This window comes from Tinamus guttatus, unplaced genomic scaffold, assembly GCF_059628265.1.
Source record: "Tinamus guttatus ecotype Peru unplaced genomic scaffold, ASM5962826v1 Tinamus_guttatus_pri_ptg000472l, whole genome shotgun sequence".
Taxonomy (NCBI): domain Eukaryota; kingdom Metazoa; phylum Chordata; class Aves; order Tinamiformes; family Tinamidae; genus Tinamus; species Tinamus guttatus.
In genome coordinates this window covers 6,569,107-6,592,142 of record NW_028289006.1, presented here as the reverse complement: position 1 = coordinate 6,592,142, position 23,036 = coordinate 6,569,107, and the positions used below count along the sequence as shown (strand labels likewise).

The 23,036-nt window shown below is 36.2% G+C and overlaps 1 protein-coding gene across 1 annotated transcript in view; it reads right to left on the bottom strand.

Annotated features, from left to right (window-relative positions):
* Nucleotides 1-653: 653 nt before the first annotated feature.
* DCN (decorin) overlaps nt 654-23,036 on the bottom strand; it is a 35,772-nt gene continuing 13,389 nt past the window's right edge. The window contains exons 3-8 of the mRNA XM_010224242.2: nt 16,127-16,239; nt 7,297-7,510; nt 6,964-7,077; nt 5,641-5,734; nt 2,418-2,556; nt 654-1,438 (exon numbers count right to left, since the gene is read on the bottom strand). Of these exons, the coding sequence (XP_010222544.1) occupies nt 1,244-1,438; nt 2,418-2,556; nt 5,641-5,734; nt 6,964-7,077; nt 7,297-7,510; nt 16,127-16,239 (869 nt within the window). The 3' untranslated portion in view covers nt 654-1,243. The remainder of the gene's footprint in view (nt 1,439-2,417; nt 2,557-5,640; nt 5,735-6,963; nt 7,078-7,296; nt 7,511-16,126; nt 16,240-23,036) is intronic.

Here is a 23,036-nt window from a genome sequence, read left to right as displayed (position 1 = left end):
AGTTTTACAAATTAGAGAGATTGACTTTGGAGAATTAAGAGGCTGCAGAAGACTATTTTAATGAGACACTTGGTCTGAGCATATATTTAACTTTGTAAGTTGACAGTAGAAATATGCAGCCTACCTTTGATGTGCTTGCTACCCATTGTATGGGTTGAAGAACCCTGATTTGCAGAGGGCTTTCAAATCATGCTGAGAAGATACCTCTGTGAATGATGTCCAAGCAACTTTCAGGTAGGCCTGGTAGTTATTTCACCTCATATTTCACTATAGCTATTCTTTGTCTTATAATCTAAATCCCACAAATTCTTCAGATGGGGAACCTGCACATCTCTACTTGGCAATTAGAAACATAGTTTAAACACAGTAACACAGTAAGAAATACAGACCAATGTACACTGCAGAGCAAGTGAATGATGAACTTGACATATACACGGACTGGTGGCTGAACCCTGATACCTTACTCTGCAACGTAGTCTCACTGAAATTAGTGAAACTGCCCATGTGATTAAGGTGAGAGGGATAGTGAGATCCAGACATAGGTTAAATGTTTTGCACTGCAAACTATTCTTTATTTTGTTCAATAGGATTATGTTAGCCTAATTCTGAACAGCATTGCTCAAGAAGAATGGCAAACTTAAAAGAAGCATGTGTACAATATGAATTTATTTTATTTTTCCCAAAATAATGACATTAGCAACAACTTTTATTTGCCTCTGCTAAATAGATACATTCAGAATTAGCTTAGTGTTATAGTGGATATTTTAAAACCTCCAGGGCTTGAAGTAAGTTTAAAGGGGCTTACTCTCCCCAAGAATAAAAAATAGATTGAGAGTCATCTTTTTTCCTTTACCATGTCTTTTTTTTGTGTGTGTGTGACTATAAAAATACCCTCAATTGCTATCTTTTTTTTTCATATATATCATAGCTTGACAAATATTTACTCCGAATCTCATATACAGTGGAACCTGTAGCATTCAGCAAATTGATAAACACCACAGAAAGCATGCTGGAAAAGAAAGCTGAAATAAATCAGATTAAAGCACAGTCAACAATTCTTTTTGGTGGTATGCTTGATCTTGTACATCTGTAATGATTTGTTTCTTTTACATCAATGGATCATCTCCACTTTACAATGAAGTTTCTGGTATTTGGCTTTAATTGTTAGCAAAATTTTTCAAACAACAGGCCTATTACAACTGGTACATTAACTGAAATGCAACCGAACCCTGTCTTTAGAAATCTATTTGTAATTTCCAATCTGTACCGCAGAGCGTTCATGGATACACCGGAAAGCAGAAGGCTGGATTTCCCAGTATTGCACAGGGTTGCTAAAAAGACTCACGCCAGAGTAGGTAGCCTTTTTGGTGTTGTAGCCGAGAGGGCAAAAGTCGTTGATACCAACCGAAGCAATTTTGTTGTTATGAAGATAGACTACCTGGAAGGCATAGAAGTGTGTAAGTGAACAATAGTGCTGAACAGTGTAAAGGACATAAATGATTTGACATTAGATAGTTGGCAAGGATTGTACGGTACCATGTAGAGTAACAATATATCAGTTTTCTCAAAGGTATGCTTTATTCTGCTTACATTTTGAACTATGGAGATTATACCCATTTTGAAATACTTTCTAGATAAAAAAAAAACACAGAGGAAAGTAGAAATTGCGCAAGGGAACTTAGTAGTATTATTGATTGTACGATATGATCGTTCCATAACTGAAACAAGAGTCGCATATGTGAAAATATTAATATAGTGCTGTGATTCATCAGCATGTGATCTATACAAAGGATCTATTTGGTTTCTCTCAAAATCTAGTGCTTTCAATCACTAATAATAATTTAAATTAGCTGATGGATATTATGTTGCTCCAGAGTTGCCACTTCTGATGAATTTTCTATGCTATGTGCAAGTGGTGATTTATATTTGGGAGTCTTCATTCTTCAGGAGCTTTCTTCCCAGTAAAATCTTACACCCAGTGAGAACAGATTGTAATGGATTCCAAGTGAACCATATTTTCAGCTATTCAGTCACGTACATAGTGTGAAACACATTTGCCTCCCTTTGCCTCCCTAAACAAATAACTTTGCGGGATACCAAGGAGAATGTTCTTGGGAAAGGTTGAAAAATGCCAATGAGTAGTGCTAAAGCAATTGCAAGTGAAGAAATGTTCTTAGAAAGAATGTTTCCTGAGCAAAGAGGGAATAAAAATGCAGAAATAATTTCATATTTGTTGTACGCCTACACACAGAGATACAAATGCACACCTACACACACATAAATCATATACAGTAGGAGTCCTCTTGTTGTTTTCAACTTTTCAATGCACATTCAGTGGTTTATAAAGCTTAGTTCAGCTTGCCTTTTACACAAATACTGTGTACATTGTTCAAAATTGAATATTCAGAGAACCTTACCTGGATATATTTATGGTCACCCAGCCCACCAGGAACTCTGGGAAGTTCGTTGTTATTTAAATGAAGCTCTCTCAGGTGAGGTACGTTGTTAAGGGAGCCATTTTCAACTGAAGAAATACTATTGAAGCTAAGACCCAATCTGAGAGACAAAACAAAACAAACTATGTTAAAGCAGATGATGATCATAGTTCACAGAGTGTTCTCTACACTACTGTTATATTATAGACAAGGCTGATTGATTTGCAGAATTATTCATGAGGTTATGTAAGTTTGACATCTGCGGTGAACTATCATAATTAACACCGCAACATTCAATTCATGCTCATGGCACTTCATTCTTTTATATTTCAATGACTACTGTCACTGTAAGATATAGCACGTACCTCGGGAGGTACTAAACTTTCTTTAAAAGACAAATAAAATTTCTTACATGGCAGTAGGAATAACTTTCTTTGTCCAACTGCTTGATCCATGGCCACAGAACTGTTAATTTTACATCTTCACCACAATCTTCTAAGATACCAATATGTTTATAGCTATTTTACAGACTGAGAGCTACAACTGAGTCATACATGACGTTTGGCTCAGCGAAACACAGGAAGGAAAATATACACATTTCTCCTGGGTTCAAGCACCCTAATCAGAAAATCCTTCTTCCTGCTTTAGACATGTTCATTCTGGGGTTATTGGAACAATTGATATCCAACTTATAAAATGTGGTCCTACCTGTATATTTCTGTGCTGACTATTAGGATTTGCACTCCACAAACTATTGAATCTTTTCAAGACTAGCTCATGACATAAGTTAAATATTCCGTGTTGTAGTGAGGAATTCAATAGTTTTACTGCAGGAGTTGTGAGCAGAAGTGTAGTCCTTTGAGAAACTATTTCTATAAAGGCTAAAGCTACTTCATCTAGTTTCCTTTATTTTATTTTATTTTATTTTATTTTATTTTATTTTATTTTATTTTATTTTATTTTATTTTATTTTAGCAATCATGTTTAATTTCCAGGGAAGAAAAATGCTCTGACATTTATTAATTACTAAATCAAGTAAAGAATTTGACAAAGGTAATCAGAATCTTGATGATATCATAACTTGCTATGGAGTAATACTTTTAGAGAAAGTCTGATTCACAATAATTTACCACTTGTAGTCCTCTGTGCCATTTTCAGAAGACATACTGTAGACCTAGTATAACATCACAGTGCTAAAAAGGCCTATTTGGATTTTGTGGCATAGATGTCTCAATAAATACGTCACAAGCACATTTTATGTATTTTCTTTAAAAAATAAATAAAATTCCTTTAAAAAATAAATAAGTACATATCCTTAATAACTACTATTACATAACACAAAGTCAAAATCCTACTTCTTTAAACACTGAAATGTTGTTAAACCAGCAAAGGACAAATGAGAGCTTAATGAGATCTCCTGCTGACATCAGTAGGGTTTTACCTCACTCACAAATGCATTTTGCATTATCTCATATCCTTACTAAAAATTGCTCATGGAACAATTTTTATGACTCTCATTTAAAAGCTATTAGAATAAAATCCTTTTGAGTACAGTCCATCAAGATTTAGTAAAGCTTGGGGAATTTGATCCTACATGTGCAATTTGGTCTGGAGAAACACAGAATTCCTACAAATAACTTGTGTCCTCATAGTGGGTGTTTTTAGAAAGATTGGAAATAAACATTTTGTCAGATGATTGTGTAAATTCTTGGTGGACATTTATGAGAAAATATATTCAGTAGATATTCATGTCTATAAGCAGATGTGTCACACCTAAGGAGAAGAGCATGAGAAAAGCAGATTTGGCTTTGATATTGGTCTGCTGAGATGAAAGTGAACACCTTTCACACTGTAAAGATGGACAAGATCCAAATCTGGAATAGCTCATGCAAGGAAGAACTCTTTTAGGGAAAGAGTGAAAGCTGGAAGAATCTGAATTAAAATGGACTTAACTCTCACAAGCAGTGCAAGTATATGTATGTAATTATGTTTAATTACATCTCATCTAAATCTCTTACAAGAGAACCCAAATGAACTCTACGTTACTCCAGGGTATGTTTACAAAAGAAATAAAGAAGTATCTGTGTGTAAAGTAGACTAAAAGTGCTAGGAAAGGATATGGTCTCCATCTTCTTTCTTTTCCTCGTGGAAGTGAAAAGGCAGGAAGCTGGAAAATCACTCTTGCATATTCTATATAAATATTATCTATACATAAAAATATGTATATATATTTTATATATATATGCACTTTCTCATATGCACTTCAACAATCTTCATGCAGCTGAACATCATCCTTATACGGGACTTGATGCAGCTTCTGCTGTATGTAGCTAGTTTCTTCAAGTAAATTTTAATAAACTTTAGTAGACTCTAGAGTTTAGTAACATCAGTTGTGTAATACGTTTACTCTCCTGGGGAGCTCCTTCTTCATTAAACCAGCAGAGTCCTCATTCATTTTACATTCATTACTTTTTTTTTCCACTGCAGCACTATGTGAAGACTTTTGAAGGAGTATGGTAGTGAATATGGGTATTATATATGGGTAATTTTATGAGGAGAAAAGAAATATGACAAGTACAGTTGGTCTACTAGAAGTCAGGAATTCAAAAGTGAATAAAAACTCTGCAGTTCTCCACTGATGTCTCATGTGAAGCAATTTACAGTTCAAAACATATTAGCACAGACAGTCAATAAAATGACCTGTTACCCAAAGGCTACCTGTGCTTTGAGGGGACTACTATTGTTGGTCAGCAGTATATGCAACAATGTTGTGTCTGTGTTGTTTTCCAAGGATTAATGTGAAAGAGCAGGAAAATTCAGTTACTCCCAGGACAGCTGACCTACCAGCTGTCCAGGAAATGATATTCTTTATCTAAGTTATTAAGATCTCATTTTAGATTTGGAAGGTTTCTTCCTTCTTCTATAATTACTGTGGAAAATATTTTATATTCTTAATGCTATTTTTTATATTTTTATAGATGTTAATCTGTATTTTCTAAGATGTTAATCTGTATTTTCAGAATTTTCCTTTATTCATGAAAATCCAGGAGCAGACCGCTTTTTGAGCAAGGATAAATCTGCGATAAAATCTGAACATCAAGCATGTATTGAAATACTCTACTGAAGTCTAGAATATTTTATAATTGTTTATGTAGTAGTTATGGTTTTGTTTGTATATATGTGATAAGAGGAAACAAATCCTTACTTAGCCAAGTTGGTGAGTCCAGACAGACTGTCAGCATCAATTTTGTTGATTTTATTGCCATCAAGGTGAAGTTCAGTAAGGGATGGAGGAAGCCCTGAAAGATAACTTCATCAAATTACTTTTGGTAGATTTTTTTATTATTTTTTTAGTTGTCTTGACGGGTGTTAGACTCTTTTACAGCAACAGAAGAATTTTTACCAAGCATAGACAAGATAATTTCCATGAATGAATGAACACTGAAATATCATCAGTAAAGAGAGAGCAGTTGTTTACTTTGTACATTGAAAATCACTGAATTTAAACAAAGAACTTTCACAATGAAGGAAACCTGAAAACAATTATTTTTCAAGTAACATTTTTTTTGAATGAAATGAAATAAGACCTAGTTCTAGGTCAGCATACAACTCAGTTCTTAAAAATAGATAAATTACATCCTTCACAGATATTAATTTTGGTCTTCATGATTATATAAATGGGACATATGGGACATATATAATAATGTAAGAAAAAGAGCCTTCATTTTACTCAGGTTATCCACATGCATAAATCTATAAACATTTTGGTCCAATGCATTTAAAAAATAACACTAGCTAACAATAATATAAAATAACAATAAAGCTGCGGGAAAACATTTTAACCTTCTCTTACGTAGAACACCCACTATTCCGAAAATTTATCAGGACCAAATTTTTTCACTGTCTGAGCTCCCTCAAAAGAACAGCCAAAACAGGAAACATTGGAAGAAAAAACAACTAATATTAACTTTCAAAAAGGTAAAGCTATTTCAAAACAATCTCCTGTCTCAAGTATGAATAAATTGACTATAATTTCCTCTAGATCATCATTTTGTATGTCTTTCCTTTTGAAAGGTTATATTGAAGATGTTTTTATTTTAAAATGAAGTACTTCTTAAAAAAGTGAATGTTTTTGTTTTGTGCAGGAATGGTCTTTTGGCTCAAACCCACTACATGGGTTTATATCTGCATAATGTTGTTCAGGTTAGCGAAGGAAGACTGGAGGGCAAAAAGATTCTTTCACTTTATATTTTGGCTCTGAGACAAAAGAAAACAATATGACATAAAAAGGTTTACCTTTGAAAATGCACCTCCTCTGGAGCTTGTAATAGTGAAAAAATAAGATTTGCCAAAACAATAAAAGCCAACTGAAAAAAAAAAAACTGTCTTCTACTAGCAGTCAAATTATGAATACTTTAGGGACGGGTGCAAAAGGCTTTTAAGTTTCTTCTTTATTTTTAAGTTAGATAACTAGAAATTACTACATTTTACCTGGAGAAATCTAACAAAGATTCATTGAAGTTCTTACCTTTTGGGATGCTAGTAATGTTGGTATCTGCAATACGGATATAAGAGAGCCTCTTCATCCCCTGGAAAGCTCCATTTTCAATGCCTGAACTCTTGAGTGGATTGGTGCCCAGTTCTGCCAAGAAAACACATTTGTGAGTAAGGCTGTACCATATACCTCTATATCTGTCAAAATTCAGGTGCCTACCAGGTCAAAGTTCATATGGAGGTATAACTTATTGAAGCAATTCTTGACTTTGCACATAAAATCACACTCTATGAGAACTAAGAGCAACTCCTGGAAAACTCTGCAGAGTACTGAGTTGATATAGTTATATTTTTTTTATGTACCCACCTAGAACAATCACTTGATTCAGTCCATTAAAGACAGCTTTCCTCAGCTTGGAGATCTCGTTCTCATGAGCACGTATCTCCTGAAGAGACTTGGGCATGTTTTCTGGAAGCTCCTTCAGGTTGTTCTTGGATAGATAGAGTCTTTCCAGCTTCTTCAGAGGAGCAAAAGCTGCTGGGCTTATTTTGCTGATTTTGTTGTTAACAAGGATCAATGCCTGTGGAGTAATAAAGAAGGAGATCCCAAATGACCACCAAGAAAATTATTCTGAAAATGAAACATTAAAAAAAAATAGTATATCTAGTTAATAGTATATTTTTGATGGCCAACCAAGTGAGCTGCACAAAATGCAATGCAAGACTAAAATATTGAGGGCTTCTGAAACAGTGAAAGACGAAAAAAAGACCTGAGAACAACTACGGGTGGCATCTCGTTGCTGAGGTACATGCAGCTTCTGTGAATACCCATGAGAACCATAATCAGTATCCAAGATGAAACACAATCCTTTCACTTGAAAGCTGTGAAGTCATTTGCATAGGATTAATAACATTACCACATTTATCTATCTATCTATCTGTCTGTCTGTCTATCTATCTATCCCGAGGGAAGAGAAGTTTCTGTAACAGCTTGCTTAGGTGGTCTGTGTATGCCACTAATAGTACTCTGATCTGGAAATTTTACAGTGGTGCTAACTCTCTTATTGTTTAACCAGCTGTGACATAAAAAGAAAGTCCCATGAATGTCAAAAGAGAAATGTGTCTAATGGAAGGGATGTCACATACCCCAAATACGACAATGAATCTTTTCATTCCAGCTGCTTGCTGTCTACTTCCCTTAAGAATTTGCAGTGTTGCATGTTTGTGCAAGGAATGAAATAAAGGGGTTATAAAAATATGGATAGCATCATTTATTTATCTATTTTTATTTCTAGACATATTAATAAATAGTAATAAATAGCTTTGGTCACTGACTTCATCCTATTGCTTACAAGAAAGCACTTGCTGCTATACCATAATTTTCTATTGCAGTTAACATTCAGTGTATTTTAATATAGGAAACACACAAAACTTTTATTATAAAAATACTGTTTCCTGGAGGAAAAAAAAAATCTCTTAAAACTTTCAGCAATCAGCTAAGCGTTAAAATGTATCAAGAAGTCTGCCAGTGTCTGTGACAGCACCTCTCTCATAAAAATTGAAAGAGAAACAAGAAGATAGTTCAAAATTGTATTAATGTTTCCCCCCCGCCCCCAAAGGACTCGTTTTGCAGCTCATCCCAGGCAAAGCAAACAGCATTTTGGCTGTAGGTCATTTCACAAAAGTGCACATAAAGCGGTACATATCTGTTTTTAATTTTTCATGCTAGCTAGCAACCCCACATTTGTGAGAGGAGGTAGAAGAGGTCACTCACAGTTCAGCGGAGTATTTCACCCACAATAAGCCTCTCTCAAAATAATGGGCTCGTTGGCCAGTGGAAGCTATGGATACAGTTCTGTTTGAAGCAATATTACAAGACATGCCACGAGGACACATCGGTTGTGGTTTCCTAACAGTAGCTGCTGCCAGAATTTGAAAGTAAATGTATCCTCTAGCCTTAGTATAATAAAGCTACCCACACAATCCTTCATGATGAAGGATACAGCTTAAATCACGCAAAATAGCGTCTTTTGTTGTTTTTTGGTTTTTGTTTTTTTTTGCTTTTTTTCATAAATAGTATAACTGTATTTATTACTGGTAATTACATTACTTTTTGTTTATTTCATCATGGATTTTTTTCATAGATATCTAAGTCCATTCCTTTTGGACCTATAATGTAAATATTCAGTGACTAGTTGTTTTTAACACCATTGCTAAGACTCCTTCAGAGCAGAACTAGAATTAATCTAGGATTAATCTGTTCTGCTTTGCTTTGTCTCTGTTTCCTCTTGAATATTTTTGTGCTATCTCAGAGAAATATATAAAATTACTGCTTTATTCAAACATTCATAAGATTGTTCTCACTTATAGATGATCGCATCTACCAAGGGTGTTTGAAAATAATGCCACCATTCAGCGTGGCAATGTATGTACAGTGGTGTTAGGTGGGAATGTATTACAAGCCTGTGGTTCTAAATGTTTTTTGGACTCAAACTCCATTTCCCACTTACACCCCTGCTGTGTAAGTCCCTGCTCTTGCTGTTTTAAGTCTGCATTATTTTTCACCCTGTTGTGTAGCTGCAAAGGAAAAAAAAAGAAAATAAAACACATAATATGCAAGCAAAATTTTACAGTTTCCCAGAGCAACAGCAAATGATGAGGATAACATAGTAGCACTACACCTGGCAAGCCATACCCACATGTTCCTTTTCCACTTCACAATAACTCCATTATGTGCTGGACCTGGAGAAAGAAATTATTAGCCTTGGAGTGCTCTTGTTTACTTTTCTCTGAATGTGCCCCTTATGGTTTGCTTGTAACGAAAGTTAAAATCAAAATAAAATAGAATAATATAAAAAACTTGGGGGGATTTGGAGGTCAGTGAAAACAGGAACTTAGAGGAGAAACACCTAGGGAAAACATCTGCAGGCAGTGCTATTGAGGAAGGGATGTTAGGCAACATTGCGCCACATGGGCTAAATAGCCTGAATAGAGCACAAATGGCATGATAGGGCATTATATTCATCTTTTTAAAGGGTAACCATATATACAAACTTTGTGCAGAGCAAGAAATTCTAGGAGGAAAAACAACATCAAGGTACTGAAAGCGTTTGAGCCTTGGACCACAGCTAGCACTTAGAGTGCTGCTAGTATAGAGCTACTAGGCAGAGGAAAGAAATATGACAGCTTAGGGCAATACTTGAATAGAGCCACAAGAATTGGTGTTTCTTTTTCAAAAATCCATCCTCTTTTATGTTTCTATGTTTCATTTTGCAGTGGGAAAAAAGATATCTTTTTAAAATAAATTTACAAAAACAAGAAAGAAAGCATTGAACTATATCACCATTTCTCAGTAAAAAAATGCTGAGCCTATCGACACACAGCTTCCAGGATGACTTGTTATGGGTGCTAAGGTATTTAATGAGAGGCAGGAAAAGAGGCAAGAAAGAAGGAGAAAATAAAGAAGATCAAATAAATCTGGTATCACAGACACCATTTAATCAGGACTAAAGAGTTCACAGCAATTTATGATGAATAAGAGAAAAAGTAGCTTCCTTCCTCATTTTCCTGAGCTGAAGTCTTTTCCCTTGTCCATGTGACTTCATATGTGGCATGAAGTTTTCTCTGCAAACATTGATTCTGTTAAAGTATATTATTGAATACTGACCCTGTTATATTTATTATTATATGTTGCACTGTAATAATACCTACAGACCATGCTGTCATGACTACTAGTTTAAAGAGTTGCTCAGAGAGGGAAAAAAAAGTACAAAATTTGCTCCAAAGCTGCTTTGGTCCCTTCTGCAACACCTCTGACATTAGTGTAGTAAGAAAAACAAAACTCACTGTATGACAGGAATAGATGCTGGCTCAGTTGGAGTGAGTGGGAGTTTGGCCATTTACCTCTCTCTGGCCTGGTTTCTACCTCAAATATTTACTCCCGGAAACAAAAAGGAGGATTCACAATTCAGGAGGATTTTGGAAGACTTGTTGGCATGCTCTGCCCAAATATGATCTGACAAAATGCTCAGGGAGTGCATGGCAATCAGGTAGGAAGTGCTGTAGGGTTCTTCTTCATGAGGCTACCAAAGCTTTTGATTTTGCCATGAGTTGGGGGAATAAAGTCCAGTCTTCTGAAGCTGTATGAGTCTGGAAGACACTCAGAAGATTGTGCTGTGGGGTTGCTATTTTTAAGTCAGTACTTCTTAAGTATTCTTAAGCCAGTCTCTTTAAGAGAACAGTTTGAAGAGTCTTGACAAAATTAGAAGCAAATTGTAAATCTGTAAAACTGATCAGCAAATTATTATCTGCCTAAAAATACCTTGTTTGCCAGCTGGAGATGGAATTCTTATGTAACATCAAAACTCTAATGATGCACGTGGTCTTTGGGGTTTACACTGAAAAGTCAACCTACTGACCTGGCAAAAATTCTTTAATTTCCTAGGCTTTTTGTTACACTATTACCTGTTGTTTTATCATAGTCCTGCAACAATAACGTCTTATATTGTAATCTCAAGACTCAGACCTCTAAAGAGAAATGATAAGAATAAATTTTGCTCTTTTTGTTTGATTTGTGGCTTTAATCATTAAAGCATACTCATCTCCCAGACATACAGCTAAGCTTTTCTCAAAACTGTTATGACTGCATACATACTTGGGGGAAAAAAAGCTACACAAAAAACCTTCACTTTCTCATCTAATTGTATTATAGAAGGAGATAGCACTTTACAAACTAAGCAGTTCCTTAAAAATTCTTTTAGAAAAACATGGAAAGGTGGAAAACCTGAAGGAACCAAGAGCTCCTGAATACAAGGAGGTGTCTGAGAAGAATTCCAGATGTTATGTGTCCTAAAGGGCTCATATCTACAGGGTTAAAGCAGGAAAAGGAAAAAGCTAGAAAAGGCCATGAAAAACACAGTGGTAATGTGGTTCTTTTTTTGTTTGCTCCTTAAATTCTTTGGTGGGGTTTAATGAAACAGACATAGCTAAGACGAAGGAAAAGGGTTGGCATAAAAAAGAAAAGGGAAAGATGACAAGTTGTGTGGATGGAGATGGAAAAGCACTGGAATAGCAGCCTGTCAGTGCAGAGGAAAGGAGACTGTAGAAAGCAGTTTGATTACATCCTCAGTGCCTTCTTGGATAATCTTTCTAAGCCAAAGAGCCTGCTGTGGACGTAGTTTTTACAAAGTTTGAGCTCTTGCTGATAAGTATTGTGTAATATGAGTTGCACAGATGACCAGAGAACAGCTGAGTCTTGTGTGAATCCCCAATCTCCTACATTTTCTTACTCTAATAAAAAATAATCCTAATGCTCTGGCATTCCAAAGAGCCTTTCAACCTGGTTCCTGTCTACTAAGGCAAACATTTTTGTTGTCTATTTTATCATATTTACTTGTGTTATTTTGTTTTTCCATTCTGTAGAATTTCCTTTTTAATTCCTCTTAGTTTAGTATTCTGTCCCCCACTTTGTGCAGAACATCTGTCAGAAGCCTACAGATTCACCAATCAATCAGAAGTAAAAGGAAAGGTATGTCTTACACCTGTTAGGACTACCTGCTATTGATGATAATGGGAATGGGGTTCAGAGGTAGAAACAGGACAAAGATTTCTGTCTTTGCTCTTTTTACAGAGTAAAAGCTCAGTAGCCATTGAGCCTTCATTCTGTGATTTGCAGAGCAGCATGTTTACTCAGCTTCTCTGTTGATTCTGCCTGGGAAAAGGGAACTGAAGCTCTAATGAATCATCAGAAGGCTGTGTACTTTCATTCGTGTTTTTCTGATCTGTTAGGAGTTTTCTGTCACCCTGGAAGATATTCTTAGACTTCTCCTCAGTTATTTGGGCTCTTATCATTCCATAGGGAACCTTCTTTTACAAAAAAAAAAGTGAGATTTTTAACCAAATACATTATTTTCCCCATATATTTGCTAAACCTTGTCTTTTCACTTACTTATTCATACATTTACTTACACATACATTCTCTACATTGAGAATCATACATTTGATTTGAGGCCAATAATGCATTTATCGTCTTTTGCAGAACTAACACTGTGCCATTGAAAAATTCCTGTTGGAAAAGGGCACTGTTACTACGCTGTTGTTTGTGCTGTGCTTACAGTGATCTAATACACAGTAGTTTCTTTTACCTCCTTTTCCAAATGCCAGGCATTATGCTGGTTTGTTTTGGCTTTGCCACAGAGCAAGCAACTCTATGTGCTGTTTTTGTAGACTCCCACTTCACTCTGCATGAGCTCTTACTCATGGAGTATTTTGGATTCTTTATAATGTCCACAGGGTCAAAGTACCAGACTCTCTCCAGAAGTTTCAGTTTGCCTGGAAAATTCTGACAGTTTTATAAAGGCCTTTTTTTCTGTCTTCTCCAATTGCATCTTTTTTAACTGTTCTGACATAGATCTAAGTCATGACCGTGTCTTTTACATAACATCAGACAATTTTCTGGAACTGCAAAACTAATTCTTCAGCAATATAAAAAGACTCTCTCCATTTTTTTCCCCTATCCTTCTGAGTCCTGTGAAAAAAGGTGTAACTGATGTTTCATTTCAAATTCTGTTAAGTCTTACAGAGCTTTTACAGCAAAACTTTCATATTTTAGCTACTTTTGCATGGATTATTTGAAAACTATTAAAATATCAAGTGCACCTTGATCATTGACTCTGGCTTTCTGGCTGTCTTCCTTTTGCAGAAATCTATTATTTGCAGATGCACATATTCTCTTGATTACATATTTTTTTCTTTAATCAATTGTCCTATTTCCACAAAGTTTAATTGGACTTTTTTTATGCTCAGGAAATTTTTCTGTTTTACATCTTTGTAGTTATTAATTCCTCTTTCTCTTCTATATCCATGTATTGTACACTCAGATCTTAAGCAGTCACATTTGTACATAAAGAAAAGCCATTGTGAAAGGCATAGGTAGACCCTTTCTTTTCTCCTTACTTTACCTAGACTTCAACAGAAGTTGAACTTCAAGTTCAACCCAACTTGTTCATGACAGTCTCCTCTAAAACTAGTACACATAGATGCTTACAGGAGTGAGGATTAGATTTAGAAGGAATAAACTGAATTCACTCTCTATTAAATTATGAATATTCAATATAATTATGAATAATAATTGTAAGGGATAACAGGAATCATTTCCAGATATTGCACAAGGAGGAGAATGATACCTGCTGGGAGTAAAGGTGGTGCATAGTTAACGTAGTTAATGTAATTAATATTTTGGGAAGGAGAAAACAAGCTTCTTCCTCTCTCAAGTAAATGCAGGTAAAAAGTGCATTGTTTTAAAGGTGTTTTTCTAATGCTTACATTATAGCTGCTATTCTTCTGTATGATTTCTACTGGTCATTAAATGTGTCCTGAGTACTTTGGGGATTAAAAGGAAGATATAATCTTTTCCCTGAAGAGTTAACTGTTTAATATACTATTGTGTATTCTGTAATAGGAGAAATAATAAAAAAATATCCCTGGAATTAACCTCCATGAGATGGCATAGTTAAAGGTTGCTTAAGACACAGGATGAGGTATAGCAGAGACCTGCATAGCATGCAGGCAGGCAGAAGTAAGTGGGGCCAGGGCTTTCCATCTGCAGTACCCTGCTCTGATTCATTTCATGAGGTGTCAGGAGGGACAGCTAGTATCACTGACAAGGACCTGCTCTTTCTAGCATCCAGAGTGTGATCTTCACTGAAAACGCAGGACTTCTCTCAAGGATGGAAGGAAGCAAAAAAAGAAACGGGCAGTAATTAGGGTGCTGAATCTGAGTTTAGTAATTAAGATTAAATAAATAAATAAATAAACAGCTCTAGGAAGTAAGTCATCTCATTTGAGTACAAATTGCTCAAATTGCTGATTGCAAATGTTATCTATGTGACCAGTTCAGGTGTAAACACCTAATTCAGCTAAAATAATATGACATGAAGCCCATCATGATTTACTCATGTGCCTCCCTGCACTATGGATATATTGGCATTGTGAACCTTAGAAATGTTTTTAAACTTTTTTTCTTCATGCTGCATTAAGACAGAGATTTAAGGAGGAATTTAAAGGATGAATTAAAGAGAGAGAAATATTTGCAGAGTATTTCTTCCAAGCGACAGTATGGAAACCATCACACAGTTTGTTGTTTGAAAATGTGCTTCTTTGAGTGATAGCATACTTGTACAGAGTTAGCTTCTTGATAGTGCATGGAAACAATAGAATTGAAATAGGCTGTGAAGTAATAGAAAAGTGAAGGGAAGCAGTTCATAATAGTTAAAATCAAAAAGGTTTGAATGGAATAATACACAGAATAAATTCAGTTGGTGAAAGGCTGAAATATCTTGTAGTTGGGAGTATTACTTTCACAGAGAAGTAATACCTTTTTTTACTAATATGAAAAGAATGACATTTCTGCAAAAAGGAAACAAACCTATGAGGTATGAATTTTAAGATGTTGATTAAAATATAAAAATAAGGGAGAAGGAACTCAGACAGAGAAACAACAATTTTGAAGCATAAGATGGTTCTCTGATGGAAACTTGGAAAATAAGGGAAGAACCACAAAAAAAAATAAATAAAAAAATAAAAAAGCAGTCATAGAAACCAGGAAAAGAAAATACTTAGCAAAGAGGAAAAAGGACAGTAGTGTTGGAAGAGACTAGCAGGTAAAGGAGAATGAGGGTGGAGTTTTGCTAGGAGGGAGTTGTTGGCAAAAATAGTTTCAATATAGTGCCAAGGACAGACAGTTGGTTTGAAAGGATGCTTAAGACAGAATTAGTAAAGAACAACAGCTGAGAAATATGACAAATACAGTGCTCAATAAGCCTGAAAGTGAAAGGGGGAGGGATACAGTAGTGAGTGAATGACGTGGCAGGGTTGAAGAGGATTCATTTTTTAGATAGAAATGACCAAGTCACTGTGCCAAAAGAAATAAGAACATAAGTAGGGAAAAAGGCAAAAGAAAGATGATGCTGATGAGGAGGCAGGGTGGAACCACTGGGCCAAGGGGATGAAAACAGATGAGAACTTTCTGCAGTGCAATAAAAAGAAAAGAGAAAAGAGGAGGGGAATGGGAATTAAACAGGTTGGTCTGGTAGAGGATAATCACAAGGTATTTTATCAGTTTTCCTTAAAAATAATGAAGGCTGAAGACACTTTTCTCCCTGGTTTTGTAACAATTACCAGTTCAATTCTACACTTACATGAAGATTTTTCAAGTTCTTGAAATCCCCTTCCTTAATTTCAGTGATTTTGTTGTTCTGTAAATCCAGCAGAGTTGTGTCGGGGGGGAGGTCCCTTGGCACTTTATCCAGACCTAGGGGTAGTAAAAAAGAATAAACAATTGGTTTTGGAAGAAACTCTGAGGAGGGGTCAGTACTTCTCTTAGCAGCATTTTACTTTGTAGTAAACCACAATTTCTAGAACTCATTTCCTAAGAAGTTTATGAAGACGTGTCTGAAAGTATTTTTGTCTCTAAACAGTCAAAAGGAGTTTTATTTTGCCATGTCAAAACAAAATTAATTTATTCACATTTCCATTCCACCCTTTTCTGAGAATATATCTGAGTTATAGCTTGAAGCAAAGGATCCAGTTTGGCAAAAATTACTTAATTTTTTTCCGCTAAACTGTGTAGTTAAAAATTGCTTTCAGAAAGAGATATGGTATTTATTCACTTTACTGAACAAAAAGCACTTCCTACTCTTTAAAAGATACTAGGCTTTTTGGAAAGAGGATGATGCTTCATTATGATCATTTCCAGAAAATATACTATTTGTTTTACAGTAACTTGCTGTAACTTGCAGTAACTTGCAGTAAAGTCCACCTTAAAAAAAAACAAAACCCCCACTTTTTTTTCAGCTGAAACGATGTCCAAGTTTTCTGGAGAACAAATCTCTTGGTTTCACTGCAACTGCCAAAAGAACATCAGACAGTTTAAATTAAAGACTCTCTTTGGGACTATTTTCTGAATAGCTGATATGTAAGTCCGATGAAGTCATGGAAATGAAATTATTTAGTGTTAAATAACACTTGCCTTACCCAGCTTTCCTTTCATACTGTGACTTGGAATAGAGCAAATCTTTTTTAGTCACTGTGATTTACCACAAAATTAAAATGACCCATTTCTATCCTAACTAGTCTTTTTTTTTTTTTTACTTTTTCTTTTTTTTTTCTCCAACAAAATGTGAAACACTAGATGAATGGCAGGAAGAAATGATGAAAATGGACTAATAAAGTCTCTATATGTGATCTAATTTAAGTGAAGCAATCTCAATACAATAAACTTTTTACCAATAAAGCTTTTAACAAATATTTCTGAAAATATAGTTGAGCTCTTTTCAGAAAGATCTTTCTGGAATTTTGTTATCTCAATGTGATGAGTCTATCAATATGCTGATAGACTTCATGCTATTGTTCTCAAATTGATTTTTTTTTTAATCTGCATATTTTTAATTAAATGTCAACACTGCAAACACTAAAATGTATTTAAGATGCTTCACAAATCTAAGTGTAAATTTGAATGTTATGTGGTTGGTTCTTATTCGGCTGAAATATAGCAAATCATTAAAGGAACCAATCAAATTTTAACAGTCATTGATAAGTCAAGACAATTCAAGTACTGCATGTCAAATATTGATTAATTTGGGATAGTGCTGGAATAAAAAGCCTGAAGAACTCATGTATCCAGCAAGGCAATGTCATTCAGATAGCGTGCACCTGGGGCCTCCTGCTCCCTAAATGAGCATCCCTCTGGATGCATACAGCAGCCACTTGCAGACCATTGCATGATGCCGTGAGTCAATACTGATTTGTAAATGGTGCTCAGTACAGTTGTCTTATTCCATCGCCCAAAATCAAAAATCTTTGGACTTCAAAGTTAGTTATTTGGGGAACCAACTTTTCCTTTCTTCCTATAGTTACTATTGCAAAATTCTGCCATAAATCCTGGAGAGGCCACAGAGCCAGGCACTGGAGTTTTTTACTACAACTAGTGACTCACTGAGAATTCACTAAAGATTTGGCCAGGATTTATCTGCATACAGACAAGGTATCCAACCTGTATTTAGGAACTTGGTCTGAATCTTCCAAAATATCAAGCACCTGGCAGGTCCCACTGGTTCCCACCCCTGCTGGTGCGGGCAAAACCTGCTTATCTGTTGACGTGCTGGGTTGGTGTGGGTGTCTCTGGGAACCCTCACTTTTTGTTGCACCTAGGAAGTTCAGGAGCCTCAAATTCTTAGGCTTTTTTAGCTATTTATTGGGGGCTATTACCAAAATTTGCTTGCCAAATTTCAAAGTATCAAAGACAGTGCTTCTTTTTTTTTTCGCTTGCAAGTTTTCTAATGTTAGTAAAACAAGTTTCAAATATACAGATCTGATATTTTTCAAAGCTAAATGAAATGTAGAGAGTCATGGCTGATTTTTGATCACATCAACATCCAGAAGTTTTAAACAGAATCATCCTATCTGGGATGAATAACAGCATATACTTATATAAAATGACAAGAGTCAAAGCTAACATCTAATCTTATTTTTCTTACTGATATCTGTGCGTGAGTACACAGATTAAGGTTCTTAATATTTCTGAAATATTACACCTCATTTAAATGCAGTGGGAAAACTCCCTTTACTCTCGAAAGTATCTGACCAGAGCATTAGAGCACTAAATATAAAAAAAAATGTGATACCATATAATTCCATGTTGGTTGTCTTTAGAAAGTGTCTACTCTCAACAGACAGCAATGATGTCAGCAATGAAGAATTATTTTCCCAAAAGTCCGATCTGTTTAAAATCATAATTCTGTTGTTGGAGGGTTTTGGTCAATTTTTATAGCATTTTTCACATATAATACAAAATTAGTTTGATTATTTACATTCACAGTAGTGTTATGTTCTGGTTGGCAGCACATGCTGGTATCTGTAATTTAAGTGCTTATGGCAAAAAAGGGGTACATTAAAGCTATGCAGATGTAATATTATGAGATACCTTTGGAATACACTTTGTAAGAATATTTGGATTGCCACTGAGGGGATAATTTGATAAACATCGAACTTCAAATTTTCAACTGTGTATTTCAAGCTTCACTTCCTAAAAGCTCAAGCTTGATCTAAGAATGAGGTAGAACTGAAAATTTCTCAGAACAACTAAATTATACTTTCCTGTTCATGTTCAAAAGATGTAACACATAGACGCAATAAACATATCTATCATATGTTATATGTTATGAGAAGTGATATGCTATCATATAGCATACCATATCTCAAAAAGAAAAGGTTGTATAATTTCATCCTCCTGTTAAAAAGAATAAAGAAAAAAAAAAAGGCTATAGAAATGATATTTTTCTTCCCTGATTTGTCTGAGTTTTGAATATGTGAAGAACAAACCACCATGCACAACTTAGCGGGAAAGATGCACCTCTGGTGCTGTAGAAAGAGTGCAGTTTTCATTAAGCAGTTTAATAAGTACTATATATCCACCAGCTGAAAGCTGAATCAGCTAGGGCCATTGGAGGAAAAGTTTGCAAATGGGCGGATCTGGATGCTGCTTGGTAAAATCAGCAGTTTAATAATTCAGGACTAAATTGCATTTGAGGTGTGGGCTGGATCCAAGTGTTTGATCACTTGTCACATCTCAATTGCCTCCTCGAGGTGTGCTTGGGATGCAGGTCCTGGTCTCAAGAGCCACTTGTATCATCTAGACCATGTGCAAGAGCAGTGACGTGGTACAAACCTGGCTCTGTGCTTGAGCTTCCCTGCCTAGAAGGCAAACCTCCGAGTCAGTGTAGGGAACTACACTGTTAATGTTGAGGAATGAGGGATTTTGTACTATCTTGACAGCATAACTGAATTTGAATGTCTAGCAAATCATAATCCCCCTAGGAACTGAAATGACTATCGACTCCATCACTAGGATTAGCACGACCCATGAGGATTTTTGACCCCTCTGGCTTGGATACTAAAGTTTTCAGGGGGGAGTTGTAGGGTGTCCTTACTACTTCATTTCATAGAACATCAGATGATGAGCATTCCTTTCTCAAGACATGTGTGCATACTGTATGTCCACCTGCAGATCCCTTCCAGTGAAATTTATGCAATAACATCTCAAAGGGAAACTGGTGTGGGAAAATACCAATTGAGTCAATGCTTAATAGTTTTAAGAAGGGTTTTCACAAGTATTCCCACTGTTGGCGGTGACTTTATATATTAAAGCTTGCTTCCTAAAAAGTCACATGACAACCCCTCATAGCAGTTCAGTTTTTCATGTAAATTAACAGTGCTGTACAGTTTGGTATTCGGTTCCATGAAAATATTCAAGCCTCTAGTTCTGAAGACTAACTTATAACTGACTAAAGATCTAGTTTCTTCTGCCTTTCCCACTTCATAGTGCATTAACAATGCATATAGTTTTATTTATTTTGATTAAATAAGACTAAATCAGTTATTATTTAAGTTGGTAAATACATTATTAATCTACTTGTTCACATAATAAGCAGAAATGGTGTGACTCCATTCTTCCAAGCAGAAATTAAGAACCTAAACATCCTGGAAATTTAGGGACTGAACAAGTCTGAGCTTCCACAACCATAAAAGCTATTGCCATTTATGCTGTCATCTTTTCAGGAAACAATCATGACTTTCAGCTGTCAACTAAGCCCCCATTAATTCCTGCAGCAAGCTTGGAGTATTCTGTGTAGATGTCTACAAGTAGGAATTGTCTTAAATTCTATATTACCAACATATAGCACTCAGCTGTTCCCCCAAGGAGGCATGTATGTACACAAATATGCATCTATGTGAGAATATCCTGAAATTTTCCATTTCTGAACAGAAATCAAGCTTGTTTTTATGGAATCCTATCTATATGGGACATTGGTTCATGTCACAATGGCTTAAGTGAAGTAGTGGTATGCAATTACATTGTCTGGCTGCTTATCTGTGATTGCCTTTCTACCTGGAGAAGACAGAATCTGGACAGGCTGTACATCACCAGATCAGAGATTAGGCAGAAAAGAGCCAAACTAATGGCATTTTGAAGTAAAAGCTGTTTTAAATCAGCCCTTTTCCACTGCGTGAGAAAACAGCAGTCAGATAGTTCCTTTGCAGTACTGCACCAGCCCAAATATTACACGCTGCCATTCACCCTGCCAAACAGGTGTGGGAGATGTAGCAAGAATTTGGGAATATTGTGAGGACTAAGGGAGATTAAGGGGTTTGTTCTACTAGCCAGGACCATTCCTTTTGCAGCCTAGGGAATAACTTTTCAACTACAGAAGCTGTAATCAAGCAGTTATGGACTGGTTTAACCCCCCAAAGTGAGAAATGTAACTTTTGAGCCCTCCTTGGTATGAAGGGGCTTCAGCTCACGGTTCCTGTTTCTCAGAAGTGAGAGCCTAGAGTTAGTCTGCAGCTTGGCATGGGGCCACTTCCCTGCTGGAGCCATACAACTGTGCAGAAAAGGAATGTGAGATTTATGGGGCCAGCAAGAGAGACTAAGCAAATGGGAGCCTGAGCCTGGAGCCCAGGGATGAGGACACTTCCCTGGGAATCGTGTTCTTGCAACACTGGGGCCCCATAGTCAAAATAACAAATACACAAGTACTGCCAATGATAAATAACTTTAGCAGTACAGCAGGGCCCACAGCTTGTTTTCCTGTTTTTCCCCACTTATTCATTTTACAGGGATGAGTATCTAGGGGAATAAACCTTCCCCCCCCTTATTCGAGAGAAGGGGACGGGAAAGCAGAAAGAGGGATTAACACTAGCTCTGACATGTGCACAATTACATGGAAATGCTCATGATCATTATTGCAGGGGCTGTAAAATGGGACTCGTTGCAAGTCTCCTTTGGTTTCCACAAGCAGCTGCTGCCAGCTGAGGAATTTGGGCTTAGCTATACGCAATTCCCAACTTCCCAATGGAAGTGGCCTCTCTGGCAGCTGCTGGCGTTTCCTGCACATGCCGCGGTGCTCGTCCCCACTCGATGCAGAGCCCAGTTCTGGTGGCGGTGGGGACATGTGGGGATCCTCATCCAGCCCTCTGCAATGGGAATGCCTTTAGTAGTGCTCTAGGGGCAGTCTGGGACCAGGAAGGTGAACAGTAAGATTATGGGATCATGAGAGCAAATCGTGCAAAATAACAGGACATAAGAATGTCTTTTACCAAGGAAGCTGTAGGAGCAAGGAAGGATGGCTGGGATTGTAACAAAGCTCTGGATGTTTGAGGAGTCCACCAAAGCTTTCCCGGAGTATGCACTCCAGGATTTACTGGAGATTTTTCTGCATTGTGTGGAATTTGCAAATAGTAGTAATTTCATTATTTGTGTCCTACCACCCATAAAATGAGAAACAACTGTACTTCTTTACTGAAAAATATCCACAGTCTCTCCCCCATTTTCTAAGTCTATTCTCTACTTTGTCCTTGTTTACTATGAAATCATTGGTATCATGGAATACATATATATATATATATATATATATAAAGAAAAGCCCAAGAAGCTTGAGGATTATTGGTCTCAGGTGATTTTTTTGAGAGAGATAAAAAGATGAAATGCCCATGGGAATTTTTATGAAAATCATAACATAAATCTTCTTAGAGGTGACTCTCAACCATTCCTCAGACTCACAATCCATTAAAACCCACTTTGGAGGTGGGAATTTTTTCCCCCTCTACAATTTATTATTTTTATATATCTCTGACCCTTCCCAGAGGAAAGACAGAAAATGAACTCCAACCCCTGCTGAAATGGCCTCTTTCAGCTCTGGCTCTACTGACGTGTCACTACACTTTGTTTGCTTTAACATTTACAACATTGCCTCCCTGACCAGAATAAGAAGGAAAAAAAAATAGAAACAAAACTTCACATCATACTCAAACACACAATTTTCCATCATGATAGCAGCAGCAGTTACAAAATGAATGCTTTGCTTTAAGTGCTCACTTCCATTTCCACCCACTCAGTGTAGTGAGCATATACTTCGAAGTGTAACGGATATTGCAAACTACATATGTTACAAATTATTTTTCAGCATTAGTCATATTGCTGGTACAGATAATTTGAACCTCACAGCTTCAAAAGCTAATACAAAAGAGTAATGATATGTTCCTTAAATTCAA